This window comes from Piliocolobus tephrosceles, chromosome Y, assembly GCF_002776525.5.
Source record: "Piliocolobus tephrosceles isolate RC106 chromosome Y, ASM277652v3, whole genome shotgun sequence".
Classification (NCBI taxonomy): Eukaryota; Metazoa; Chordata; class Mammalia; order Primates; family Cercopithecidae; genus Piliocolobus; species Piliocolobus tephrosceles.
The window spans coordinates 8141951-8155478 of NC_045456.1; the positions used below are offsets into that span (position 1 = coordinate 8141951).

The 13528-nt window shown below is 37.6% G+C and overlaps 1 protein-coding gene across 2 annotated transcripts in view; it reads left to right on the forward strand.

Moving 5' to 3' along the window:
* The window catches only part of PIR (pirin), a 113142-nt gene that overhangs the window by 63600 nt on the left and 36014 nt on the right, over positions 1-13528 (forward strand). For both annotated transcript variants that reach the window (XM_023198948.1, XM_023198947.2), the window contains exon 6: positions 8034-8118. In XM_023198948.1, the coding sequence (XP_023054716.1) occupies positions 8034-8118 (85 nt within the window). The remainder of the gene's footprint in view (positions 1-8033; positions 8119-13528) is intronic.

Consider the following 13528-nt stretch of genomic DNA (forward strand, 5'->3'; position numbering starts at 1 on the left):
TCTTCTTCTTCTTCTTCTTCTTCTTCTTCTTCTTCTTCTTCTTCTTCTTCCTTCTCCTTCTTCTTCTTCTCCTCCTTCCTCCTCCTCCTTCCTCCTCCTCCTTCTTCTCTCTCCTTCCTCCTCCTCCTTCTTTCTCCTTCCTTCTCCTTTCTCCTTCGTCGTCCTCGTCCTCCTCCTTTTTCCTTTCTCCTCCTCCTTTCTCTTTCCTCCTCCTTCTTTCTCCTTCCTCCTCCTTCTTTCTCCTTCCTCCTCCTCCTCCTCCCTCCTCCTCCTCCCTCCTCCTCCTTCCTCCTCCTCCTTCCTCCTCCTCCTCCTCCCTCCTCCTCCTTCCTCCTCCTCCTTCCTCCTCCTCCTCCTCCTCCTCCTTCCTCCTCCTCCTCCTTCTTTCTCCTTTGTCCTCCTCCTCCTCTCTTCTTTCCTCCTCCTTCTCCTCCTCCTCCTCCTTCTCCTTCTCCTTCTCCTTCTCCTTCTTTTCTTTTCTTTTCTTTCTTTGGTTCCTTCTTCATGTTAGCTCTTCCTCTCTATGGCTTGATTGCTTTGTCTTTCTCCACAGCCTCTCTTTCTTTGGCTTCTGAGATGATACATTCTTGTGTCTCTGGTTGCTCTTTGCTCCTTCTCAGTTTCGTTTCTCCAGGTGACACTGTTTTCTTGGCCAGACCCTTAAACACTTGAGTTCCCTGGATCTCAGTCCTGAGTCTTCTCTCTCATTGAGCATCTGCCTAAGTGAGCTTATTTATTTCATGGATTTAGATACCATGTATAGTCTGACAACTCCACATTTATGTTCACAGTACAAGCCTCCCCTTTGAGCTCTATGTAGATTCATATCTGCAACTACCAACTTGACATCTCCATTTGCATGGTGCCCAGGCACATCAAATTTAAAACAGCAAAAGTTGAAGTCTTGTTCTCCCCACCCTCACCTGTCTTGACAGCAAACAAACAACTTGTTTCTCTTCCAGTCTTCTCCATCTTAATAAATGGAACTGTCACTCATTGCTCAAAGCAGAAACATGGTGGTCATCCTTATACCCACTGCGTCCAGTCCCTCAGCAAAACCTTTCTATCTCCAAATATATTATTTCAAATCTACCTGTTTCTCTCCCATCCCTTTCTGGCCCACTCCAGCATCCTCTTCAGGAGTCTCCTCTCCTCTATTCTTACTCCCTTCCAGTTCTTTATATAGTAGGTTAAGACATCTCTTTAAGATGAAAATTGGATCTGGTTGTTCTTCAGTGTGTTCTCATTGTATTTTAAAGAAATCCGAAATGCCATACTATGGTCTATATCTGATCGAATCTTTCCTAACTTTCTAAACTTATGTCATTCTCTCCAGCAACCACTTTGTGTCTGCCATGTTGCTCTCCTCTCAGTTTCTAAATACTTTAAGCTCTTTATGGCTTCATGGCCTTCACACATGCTGTTCTCTTTTTTCTGCCCAGAAATCTCTTACCCTCAACTCTTCTTATTTAAGTCTCCATTTTAATGTAATCTCCCTAGCGAGGACTTCCCTTACTCTCCTCATTTTATTTTCTCTCTCTGCATTCCGTTTCTTTTTTAGCAAGTACCACATTTTAAAGTTTTATATTTAATTTGCTAAATTATCTTTTTCACTAGAAAGCAGTACTTCACAAGGGTTGTGCAGAACTGTTATTCAGCAATATATATGACTAGCGCATTATAGATTCTCAAAGAATATTTTTTGAATGAGGAAATTAATTGATAAGTGAATGAAAAGTTAAATAGGTTAATGAGCAGATAGTTTACTAAAAGAGAAATGCAAGTGGTCTTAATTAATGCATACGATGCCCCTAAAATAGTGCCTGGTACATACTAAGCCCTCAACATATTCACTTATTGCTATTTTTATATTAACAGTTACTATTATTTTTAAATTAATAATAATAATTATCACCCAAACTAATAGTCAAATTTAAAGAGTAAGGAGATACCAATTTCTGCTTTTTAAATGAACCACAATGAAAAAAAATAAGATGATCAACATTTTGATGAGATGGGCACTTTTTAAAGGTAGTTACCAAGTGATTTGACAAAACCAATTTGGATGAAAGCAAGTTAATTAGTATAACAAGTGATCAGATGATGATTTGGTCAAGAACAAATGCTGCTAGATGTGGGTTGTTGAGATAATGGTATTTGTACTGTGGAGGTGGTGCCTTTAAACTTTTTTCTTCAGGTTAAGCTTGTTTCCTTACTTTTTGTCCATTTTCCAAAGGTTTTCAGGGGGGTTATCTTTTAACTTTTACCTTTTTTCAGCAATTAATTTTTCCATTCTGTGTTTGTGACAAGGAAACAAATGTGTGACCATAGGAGATCAGTTGGAATATGTTAACTTTCTAACAGTAGGAGACTGGATGGGAAAAAAACTATTCAGAGCACATAAAGAGTTGAAAGGCTGCCCTGTGGTGTAGCAAAATTACCAAGACTAGGAAAAGCAGTGACTAGCAGTAGACATTTTCAGCAACATTGCTGTTTAACCAGATGATTATGTTGAACAATTTGCTTTTGGCCACAATGTCTTAACCTTTACACCTATAATTTCACTATGAAGGAAAAAAATAGAAACGTAATCAAAGTTTTATGTGCAAAGAGATTCGTCAAAAGTTAACGATGACACACAAAAACCCCATAAAACACAATGTCCAACATTGGGGGAGTTGTCCAAAATTGGGGTGCGTGTCTAGGAACAAGTAGAAACACTGTTTCTTTCTCTTATAGGATATTGGAGATTGGCACTCATTAATATGGTTACTTAGAGTAATTTCCTTAAGCAACATATTATAGTAAGATTGACAATTGGAGTGCATTTCCTGAAAAATAACTAAATCATAAAGAGCTTTTGAATAGCTCCCCCAAAGAATTGTGAATGCATTTATTACAGGTCTGACACATGACACTACATTGCTGCCACTTGCTTTTAGGGAAGGTCTAAGATGTCGGTAAAAACAGCAGCATTTGGGAATCAATGGGCAGCAGTTATCTGTCAAAGGAGCAGTGGCAAAATTCAAGATACTTCTTTTGCCACACTCATAACATAGCAGCATAGCATGCTGCATTCTTTTTTGGGGGGAGATGTTTTTAAGCCACATAGCTTCCATGTGGAAGTGATTTCATCTCCTAATTAAGATCATATATATGAATAAAAGCAGAGGAAGGAAGCCAGCTTGACAAGGGTATCCTACCAAAAGCCAGGGTAAATGGGAAGTCTTTGAAGGACGTAAGATGAAGGTAGTTGGAGTTTGGGAGGAAGTGGTTTTATAGACCATGTTTTGTCTTGGTTGGTTTGTGGTCATTATTGGAGTGGTGTCTGAGACTCATTATGGGTTTGGTTCTGACATATTTATAGGGAAAGAGAGAGAAGGCCTTCCTGAATTTGGTAGCAGCCCTGTTGTAGGTTAGCCAAAATTTACCCTTAACCTCTTATGAAGAATTGAATTACTTACCTTCTAGAAATATTCCCTGCATAATATTTGACCCATAATATTTTAAGCCATTAGGCTTTTGAAATATAGGCTAAAACTTTAAAGGAAAGTTTCCTAAATACTTTCAACACAGGATTGTGAAATAGAAAGAAAGAAGAAGGGGGAAGAGCTTTGGATTTTAGTGCCTCTGCAGGCATTATTAATCAGAACTGAAACAGAAAAAAAGGAAAAAAAAGAAAAAACACAACAAATTCACTGATAGAATTTGAGTGCATTAGTTCTGTGCATGCTGCAACAGATTTATAGGGGAATATTTTCTTTTAGTTTCTTATGGACCAATTTGACTCTTGTGGAAATAGATTCATGGATAGCTAAGTTTTAACAACAACAACAAAAAGATTTAATTAAATTATCGTTCTATTTTGAGATTCTATTAATAGTTTAATACTATACATAAAAATAAAAACAACACAGGAAACAATGTGCCTAATAGGAAGATTTCTTTATGGTTGAAAATCAGCAGTGTGTGTAATGGAAAGACGGAATCCAGGTTTGCTCAAGGTACATTTGAAACTGACATTATCACCATTTTTTTTTTTTTTTTTTTTTCCTTGAGACAGAGTCTCGCTCAGTCACCCAGGCTGGAGTGCAGTGGCAGGATCTCGGCTCACTGCAAGCTCTGCCTCCCGGGTTCATGCCATTTTCCTGCCTCAGCCTCCCGAGTAGCTGGGACTATAGGTGCCCGCCACCACGCCTGGCTAATTTTTTTTTTTTTGTATTTTTAGTAGAGACGGGTTTCACCGTGTTAGCCAAGATGGTCTCGATCTCCTGACCTCATGATCCGCCTGCCTCGGCCTCCCAAAGTGCTGAGATTACAGGTGTGAGCCACCGCGCCCAGCCGGCATTATCACCTTTGAGTTAAATGAACATAACTGACATTAGCTATTTCCATAGAGTTACCCTGGATGATCAAAATCAAATAATAAAACTTACATACTTTTCAAAAAATATATATGTATATGTATACATACATACACCTACACATACACTTATAGGAACATCTTCCAAATTGAGTTTTGTCTCATTATAGATTATTTTAAATAGAATAATATACATTCAGTTTTGGAGGCTTTGGGGTAGTTTATTATTCAAGACAGATGTTATATTGACTATATTGACACCCTCAATGATCCAATTCCCACTAGGAAAAGAATACTAGAATTGGAATTCTGTTTTAGGTTAAAGATGTTGTAAAAAACATCTGCAACATGAATTTAAAATTTCCTCTTAGACTTTTTCACACTGTGAGACAACAGAATATATTTTGTGGCTTTATTAAAGTCTCTCATTGGTTTCTGTTTAAAATTTTTGAGATGAATACATAAATGAACATAGAACGTTCTGTGTGTGAATACACCTGCATGTGTGCTTGTGCCTGTGTAGTTGCAGACTTAAAGAGGTAGCTACTATGTTTTGAACAATATGGATTAGGTTGAGAAGCAAGAGACAGGAAGAAGGAAAAACAGCCAGCCAGGAGGGCAGACTGATGATTGAAGTTGAGGGCAAGAATACAGCGAGTTAACCAGAGCTTTCCCACCAACTCTCCACAGCTCTAGTTGCCTTCCCTCACCCCAGCCACATTCTCACTTCTCTTTAGCTCTAGTCTGAGAAATTGGAAGGGAATTTTAAAAATTAGAGTGTGGAGGAAAACATTACTTTTCTGAATCAGAATTTCAGAACCAGAAATAGACTTAAACAACAGCAAGTACCCTCGCAAAATTTTCAGATGAGCGAATTAACCCAGAAGAAGAAAAGTGTTTCATTGGTCAGCAGAAAAAGCAATACCTCTGGTTGGGCACGGTGGCTCACACCTATAATCCCAACACGTTGGGAGGCCGAGGCGGGTAGATGGCTTGAGCCCAGGAGTCTGAAACCAGCCTGGGCAGCATGGCGAAACCCCATCTCTCCAAGAAAATTTAAAAAAGAAAGAAAGAAAAGAAAGAAGGAAGAGAGAGAGAGAGAAGAAAAGAAAAGAAAGCAAAGCAAAGGCAATACAGCATAAAAGACTCCTGACTTCCAGATCAAGATTATTTTTATGGCCACATTCTGGGAGAGTGCTAGCAAAAATTAAAGCAAGAACCTTTTCGTGATGAATTTCTTCTCTGTTGGAAGGCATACTGTATCTGCCACTGCGGCAGAGGTTGAGAAAGATGCTTAAACCAAATAGCGATCTTTATCTGAAGGACAGCGAAATATTGCCTGAACAGAGGAGTCATTCGATATTGTATGAGGTTTACCCTTGATCTTTTTCGAGGTAATTTTAGAAGTCCTCATCAGACAAAACCAGCCCCTTTCCAGATGGTGCCTTATACACCTAATGATCCTAGAGAATCAGATCCTGTGTCCCTTGTGTGCTGCCCTTCTTTTATGTGTGTTTCCAGCTCTTCTGATTGATTGTGAATCCTTGGCCTCAGGTTGCACTTGATGTCACAGGTCTTTCTGGTTTCATTTACGTACGCACAGGGGAATTTGCTTTTCTAGTCTTTGAAGTTGTATTAATACAGCTTGACCTTCTAAGCCATGCAAAACTCTACCAGACCATTTTAAACCCCGAAGCTTCAATAGGAGACATTCAGAGGAAAGGAAAAAAATCTTTTGACAGTCAACATTATTCACGATTCTTTATTTCAAAATTTAATGTACAGACATATATTTTGACCATACCAGATTCACCTGTCCTGAAGAGATGCATTTTGCTACATGTAGGTAAAGATGTTGATGAATACCCCATATATATATGTATACATACACACACACACACACTTGTGTGTGTATATATGTATGTTAAATCCCATGTATAGTAATATGGTTATTGACAGTATATGTGTGTGTGTGTGTGTGTGTACTGTACTTCATATATACCTTCATATTACATGTGTCTACTGTCAGTAACTGTATTACTATACATGGAGTTTTCCATTATGAAACACCATTTGATAAATATTTATTGAACACCTAGTATTTGACGGACATAGTGGGTTGGCCCTGAGAATTCAGTGGTAACAAAGGCAGAAATGTTCATGTCCTCTTGGAACTTGCATCATTATTCTCCACAAAATTATGCCTTTATCAAAGAGAGTAAATAATCATGGGCTCCAGATTCCTTTTGTCTAAAAATGCATGTATTTAATGAATGTAATCTTCTAATTAACATGTAACGTATACACAGAGAAGTACACAGATCAAGTATACAGCTCAAAGAATGTTTACCAAGTAAACCCACTCATAAAAGCAGCAGCCAGGTTAAGAAACAGAACATTACCAGCCCCCAGAAGCCCCTTTAAAATCCTTTTTTAGTTACTAACCTTCCCAAGGTAACTAACTTTCTGACTTCTGACACCATAAATTAATTTTGGCTTGTTTTGAACTTTGTAGAAATGGGATCACATGGTGTATGATCTTCTGTGTCTGTCTTCATTTGCTCAATATTATGCCTGTGAAATTCACCTGAGTTATTGCATGTAGTTGAGTTCATTCATTCTCCTTGGTGTATAGTATGCCACTGTATATTACATTTCATTTATCCATTCTATTATTAAAGACATTTGGGCTATTTCCAGTTTGGGGCTATTATCAGTTCTGTCACTGTTAAGGTACTTGTGCCTGTCTTTAAGTGACTGTTAGGTATACACCTATGAGTTGGAATATTGGGTCATAGATTATGCATATATTCATCTGTACTACACACGGCCAAGCAGCTTCCCAAAGTGTTTATACCAAGTTATAGTCCCACCGTCAGTGTATGAAAATTCCAGTTACTACACATCCATGTCAAGCTTAAGATTATGTGTTTTTTCATTTTCATGTGCATTTTAAGTTTAAAAAGTAGACTAGAACCACTGGAGCTTTGTGATAAACAATGAGATACCATAAAGTTTGTAGCAACAGTTCTAATCCCTTGAATTTTAGTCTATGCCAATGATTCAGGATGATATTATATTAAATTAGAAACTCTGCTTAACTCTTGATGGAATAAAAGTTACTGTTTACAATGGAAAATCCTGCAGAAGTGTGCCTTTCTTACATTTGGAGTTGTGGCTTTTTCAAGCGAGCAGTGTCAGACCATTTTTGTTAGCCAGAGGGCCGAGTAAGAAAAAATAAAAAATATGTACAGGTCACATTTTAAAATTTCAAAATGGAAATGGCTTTCTTGAGACATGGGGAAGAAACATACATTTGGTTGTGGGATAACCTACCGTATCAAGTGGAAGACTGGAGGTGGGAAAGTTGGAGCCACTATTGGCCAGTAAAATGTTGCTATTGGACTGTATTTGAGAACTGGCTGTAGGGAGACAGCTATCATCCTGAAATTAACTTGTCAACCACATTGTAAAGCTAGGAGGGCTAACTTCCAGACCAAGACCATTAAGAGGGGCTGTTTTAGCAGCCCACCTCAGCTTTAACACTTCCCTAGGAGAAACTATAAATACAATGGATCCAGGCCCAGGCCTGTTAGAGAAGGGCCTGCTGAAGGAAAGAAGAACCTTATTCTTAGAAGAAAAACACTGATGGTTTCCTTTTTCTTTTCAGTCCAAGGTTTACACTCGCACACCAACCTTATATTTGGACTTCAAATTGGACCCAGGAGCAAAACATTCCCAACCTATTCCTAAAGGTATGATGGGTTCTGGGGTTTAGTAGTCATGTCAGGAAAAAAAACAAAAACCAGCAAAGGGCTGTTTTCTCTGGAATGTACTTGTTTCTGAAACTCAGCACAGAGTTCTATGAACTCTGTTTATGTTTAATTGTGTTTAAATTGACAAATACTGCTGGGACCTTTCAAGTTAAGAAAATCAGGAAGAGGCCGGGCGCGGTGGCTCAAGCCTGTAATCCCAGCACTTTGGGAGGCTGAGGTGGGTGGATCACGAGGTCAGGAGATCGAGACCATCCTGGCTAACACAGTGAAACCCTGTCTCTACTAAAAATACAAAAACTAGCTGGGCGTGGTGGCACACGCCTGTAGTCCCAGCTACTCGGGAGGCTGAGGCAGAAGAATCGCTTGAACCCGGGAGGAGGAGGTTGCAGTGAACCGAGATCGCGCCACTGCACTCCAGCCTGGGAGACACAGCGAGACTCCATCTTAAAAAAAAAAACAAAAAAAAAAAACAAAAAAAAAAAAACCAGGAAGAACTCACAGTATGTTAGGGCCAGACCTTGTGGGCCATACCCCTCGATTTACAGGTGTGGAAGGCCTAAAAGATTGGTCACTTGCTCAAGGCCACCCAAACACTTACTGGATGAGGCAGGGCAAGTCTCCTAACTTGCCAGTTCGTGTTGACTCACGGTGTTCCTGAAGGCAAATTCGGACCTGTGTTACTTATACACAAGTGCATACTTGATTGAGATACAGGTTTTGCTTGATATAGGTTACATAACATGACCTTATTATGTAAAGGTTACCTATACATTGATATTTGCATCCAAAGAATAATTAGAAAATTCCCAAGTATTTAAGGCCGATTTTGTTCTTTTTTTTTTTTTTTTTAATTCTGGCTAATTTTTATAATATTTTTTTTTTTTTTTCTGTAGACATGGGGTCTCACTCTGTTACCCAGGCCAAAGTGCAGTGGCATGATCATAGCTCACTGCAGCCTTGAACTCCTGGGCTTAAGTGATCCTCTTGCCTCAGTCTCCCAAGTAACTGAGACTACAGATGTGTGCCACTATGCCCAGCCAATTTTTTTATTCTTTTGTAGAGACGGGGGTTTCACCACATTGCCCAGGCTGGTCTCAGATTCCTGGCCTTAAGTGATGCTCCTGTCTTGGCCTCCCAAAGCATTGGGATTTCAGGCATGAGCCATTGTGTCTGCTCTATTTTTAAATAATTTTATGTTTTTATTAACACACAATAGATGTACATATTTTCAGGGTACATGTGATAATTTAATACATTCATATAATTTGTAAAGATCAAGTCAGTATAATTAGGATATTCATTACCTTAAATATTTGTCTTTTTTTTAATGCTAGAAACATTTGAATTATTCTTTTCTAGCTGTTTGGAAATATACAAAGATTGTTGTAAACAATAGTCATCCTACTGATCTATCAAACAACCAGATCTTATTTCTTCTATCAAATTGTATATTTGTACTCATTAATCAATTCTCTTTATCCCTCCCAGACCCCTACCCTTCGTGTCCTCTAGTAACCATCAGTCTTCATGAGATCTTTATGAGATCCACTTTTTTACTCCCATATAAGAGTGAGAATGTGCGATATTTGTCTTTCTGTGCCTGGCTTATTTAACTGAATGTCCTCTCCAGGTTGCTGCAGATGACAGAATTTCATTCTTTTTACAGCTGAATAATATTTCATTGTGTATTTATCTCACATTTTCCTTATCCATTCATCTATTACTGGGCACTTAGGGTGATTCTACGTTTTGTCCATTTATTGTCCATTTATTGTGAATAATGCTGCAATAAACATGGGAGTGCAGGTATTTCTTTGATATATTGATTTTTTTTCTTTTAAATATGTACCCAGCAGTTGAATTGCTGGATTATATGGTGGTTCTATTTTTAGTTTTTTTGAGGAACCATACTGCTTTCCATAATGGTTGTACTAATTTACATTCTCACTGACTGTGTACAAGGGTTCCCCTTTCTCCACATCCTCACCAGCATGTGTTATTCCCTTTTTGATAACAGCCATTTTAACTGGGGTGAGATGATGTCTCGTTGTGGTTTTGATTTGCATTTCTCTGATGATTAGTGATGCTGAGCATTTTTTTCATACACCTATTGTCCATTTGTATGTCTTCTTTTGAGAAATGTCTATTCCAAGCTTTTGCCCATTTTAAAATTGGACTTCTTTTTGCTATTGAATTGTTGAGCTCCTTATATATTCTCATTACTTATCCCTTGTCAGATGGGTAGTTTGCAGATATTTTCTCCCATTCTGTGGGTTGTCTCTTCACTTATTATTATTATTATTATTTTTTTGAGACAGAGTCTTGCTCTGTCACCCAGGCTGGAGTACAGTGGCGTGAACTCAGCTCACTGCAACCTCCGCCTCCTGGACTCAAGCAGTTCTCCTGCCTCAGCCTCCCAAGTAGCTGGGATTACAGGTGTGTGCCACCACACCTGGCTAATTTTTGTATTTTTAGTAGAGATGTGGTTTAATCATGTTGGCCAGGCTGGTCTTGAACTCCTGGCCTCAAGTAATCTGCCTGCCTTGGCCTCCCAAAGTGTTGGGATTACAGGCGTGAGCCACCACACCCAGCCTCATCTTATTGATTGTTTCCTTTGCTGTGCAGAAGCTTTTGAGCTTGATATAACATCATTTGTCTATTTTTGCTTTGGTTGCTTGTGCTTTTGAGGTCTTACACAAAATATCTTTGTCCAGTCCAATGTCCTGGAGATTTTCCCCAATGTTTACTTTTAGAAGTTTCATATTTTGAGGTCTTAAATTTAAGTCTTTAATTCATTTTGATTTGATTTTTGTTTATGGCAAGAGATAGGGGTCTAATTTCATTCTTCAGCATATGAATATCCAGTTTTCCCAGCACCATTTATTGAAAAGACTGTCTATTCCTCCGTGTATGTTCTTAGCACCTTTGTCAAAAATGAGTTCCATTGGTCTATGTATCTGTTTTTATGCCAATACCATGCTGATTTGGTTGTTATAGCTCTGTAGTATAATTTGAAGTCAGGCAGTGTGATGCCTCCAGCTTTGTTCATTTTGCTCAGGATTGCTTTGGCTATTTGGGGTCTTTTGTGGTTCCATATAAGTTTTAGGATTCATTTCTGTGAATGGGATTGGCATTTTGATGGGGATTGCATTGAATCTGTAAATTGCTTTGGGTAGTATTGCCATTTTAGTGATGTTGATTCTTCCAATCCGTGAACACAGAATAGCTTTCAATTTTTTTGTGTCCTTTTCAGTTTCTATCATCAGTGTTTTATAGTTTTCCTTGTATAGACTTTTCACTTCTTTGGTTGATTCTCAGGTATTTTATAATCTTTCTTTGTAACCATTGTAAATAGGATTGCTTTCTTGATTTTTTTTTTCCGATTGTTCACTGTTGGTGTATATAAATGCTACTAATTTTTGTATGTTGATTTCATATCCTGCAACTTTACCAAATTTGTTTATTAGTTTTAATGGTTTTTTTTTTTTTTTGGTGGAGTCTTTAAGTTTTTCTTAGTATAAGATCATGTAATCTGTGAACAAGACTAGTTTGACTTCTTCCTTTTCTATTTGAATGCCCTTTATTTTTTTTTCTCTTGCCTAGTTGCTCTCGCCAGGACTTCCAGTATTATGTTGAATAAAAGTGGTTAAAATGGGCGTCTTTTTCTTGTTCTAGATCTTAGAGGAATTCAGTTATTCAATTGAATTCTTTCAATTTTTTCCCATTCAATATGGTGATAGCTGTGGGTTTGTCATAATAAGGCCTTTATTATTTTGAGGCATGTTGATTCTATACTCAGTTTGTTAAAGGTTTTTGTCATAAAGAGATGTTGAATTTTATTGAATGCTTTTTCAGCATCTATTGAAATAATCAGGTTTTTTCTTCTTGATTCTGTTAATGTCATGTGTCACATTTATTGGTTTGTGTGTGTTGAAACATCCTTGCATCCTTGAGATGAATCACACTTGATCATGGTGAACAATCATTTTAAGGTGCTGTTGAATTCAGTTTGCTAGTATTTTGTTGAGAGTTTTTACATCTATGTTCATCAGAAATATTGACCTGTGGTTTTCTTTTTTTGTTGCGTTTTTGTCTGGTTTTGGTATCAGGGTAATGCTGGCGTCATAGGATAAATTTGGAAGTACTCCCTCCTCTTCAGTCTCTTTGAAGAGTTTCAGTAGGATTGGTATTAATTTGTCTTTAAATGTTTAGTAGAATTCAGCAGTGAGGCCATCAGATCTTGGGCTTTTTTTTTTTTTTTTTTTTTTTTTAATGGGAGACTTATTATGGCTCCTATCTCATTACTAGTTATTGCTTTGTTGAAGTTTTCTATTTCTTCATGGTTCAATCTTGGTAGGTTGTATGTATCCAGGAATTTATCCATTTTTTCTAGGTTTTCCAATTTCTTGGCATATAGTTCTTCATAGTAGTCTCTAATGATTCTTTGTATTTCTGTGGTCTCAGTTATTGTGTCTTCTTTTTCATTTCTGATTTTATTTATCTGGGTCTTCTCTCATTTTTTCTTAGTCCAGCTAAAGGCTTGTCAATTTTATTTATCTTTTCAAAAACCCAACTTTTCATTTCATTGATCTTCTGTATTTTTTTGTCTCAATTTCATTTACTTCTACTCTGATCTTTATTATTTCTTTCCTTCTACTAATTGTGGATTCCATTCTGGCTATTTAAGTACAGAAAAATTTTAGATTAATCCGCTTAAACATAAGCCTTCACTATGCATGATTTTTATAACAATAAGTATACGTGTATGTGTGCTTTAACCTTTTAGTGCAGTGCTTTTATCTTTTACTTTTGAGTTGTTTTCCTCCAATCCCTTGTCCTCCCTTATCTATGTCCAGTACCCTTGCTATATAGATCACAGGTATATCCTTGAATTGTATCTTGCTGTATTTTTCTCCACAGTTATTTTTCTACATATATGTGCATTCAAATATTATATGCAGATATCAGGTTATTTTGTCATTTTACTAAAATGGAATCATAGCTACTCTTTTACATCCTGTTTATTTGACTGAAAAAATACCTCATGGAAATCCTTCCCAATTTACTTATATAGCTCCTTTTGTTTTGTTTTGTTTTGTTTAAGAGATAGGGTTTCTCTGTGTCACCCAGGCTGGAGTAAAGTGGCACAATTGTATCTCACTGCAACCTTGAACTCCTGCGCTCAAGAGATCTTCCCACCCCAGCCTCCCAAGTAGCTAGGACTACAGGCTCTCATCATTAATGGTAGCTTCTTTTAACGGTGATATTCTACATCATCTAAATACATGCTATGATGAATTTAGCTATTTTCTATCAATGAGAATTCACTTTGTTCCTAGCGCTTGGCTACAGCTAACTGGTCTGCAATGAATACACTTGTGTATCTGCC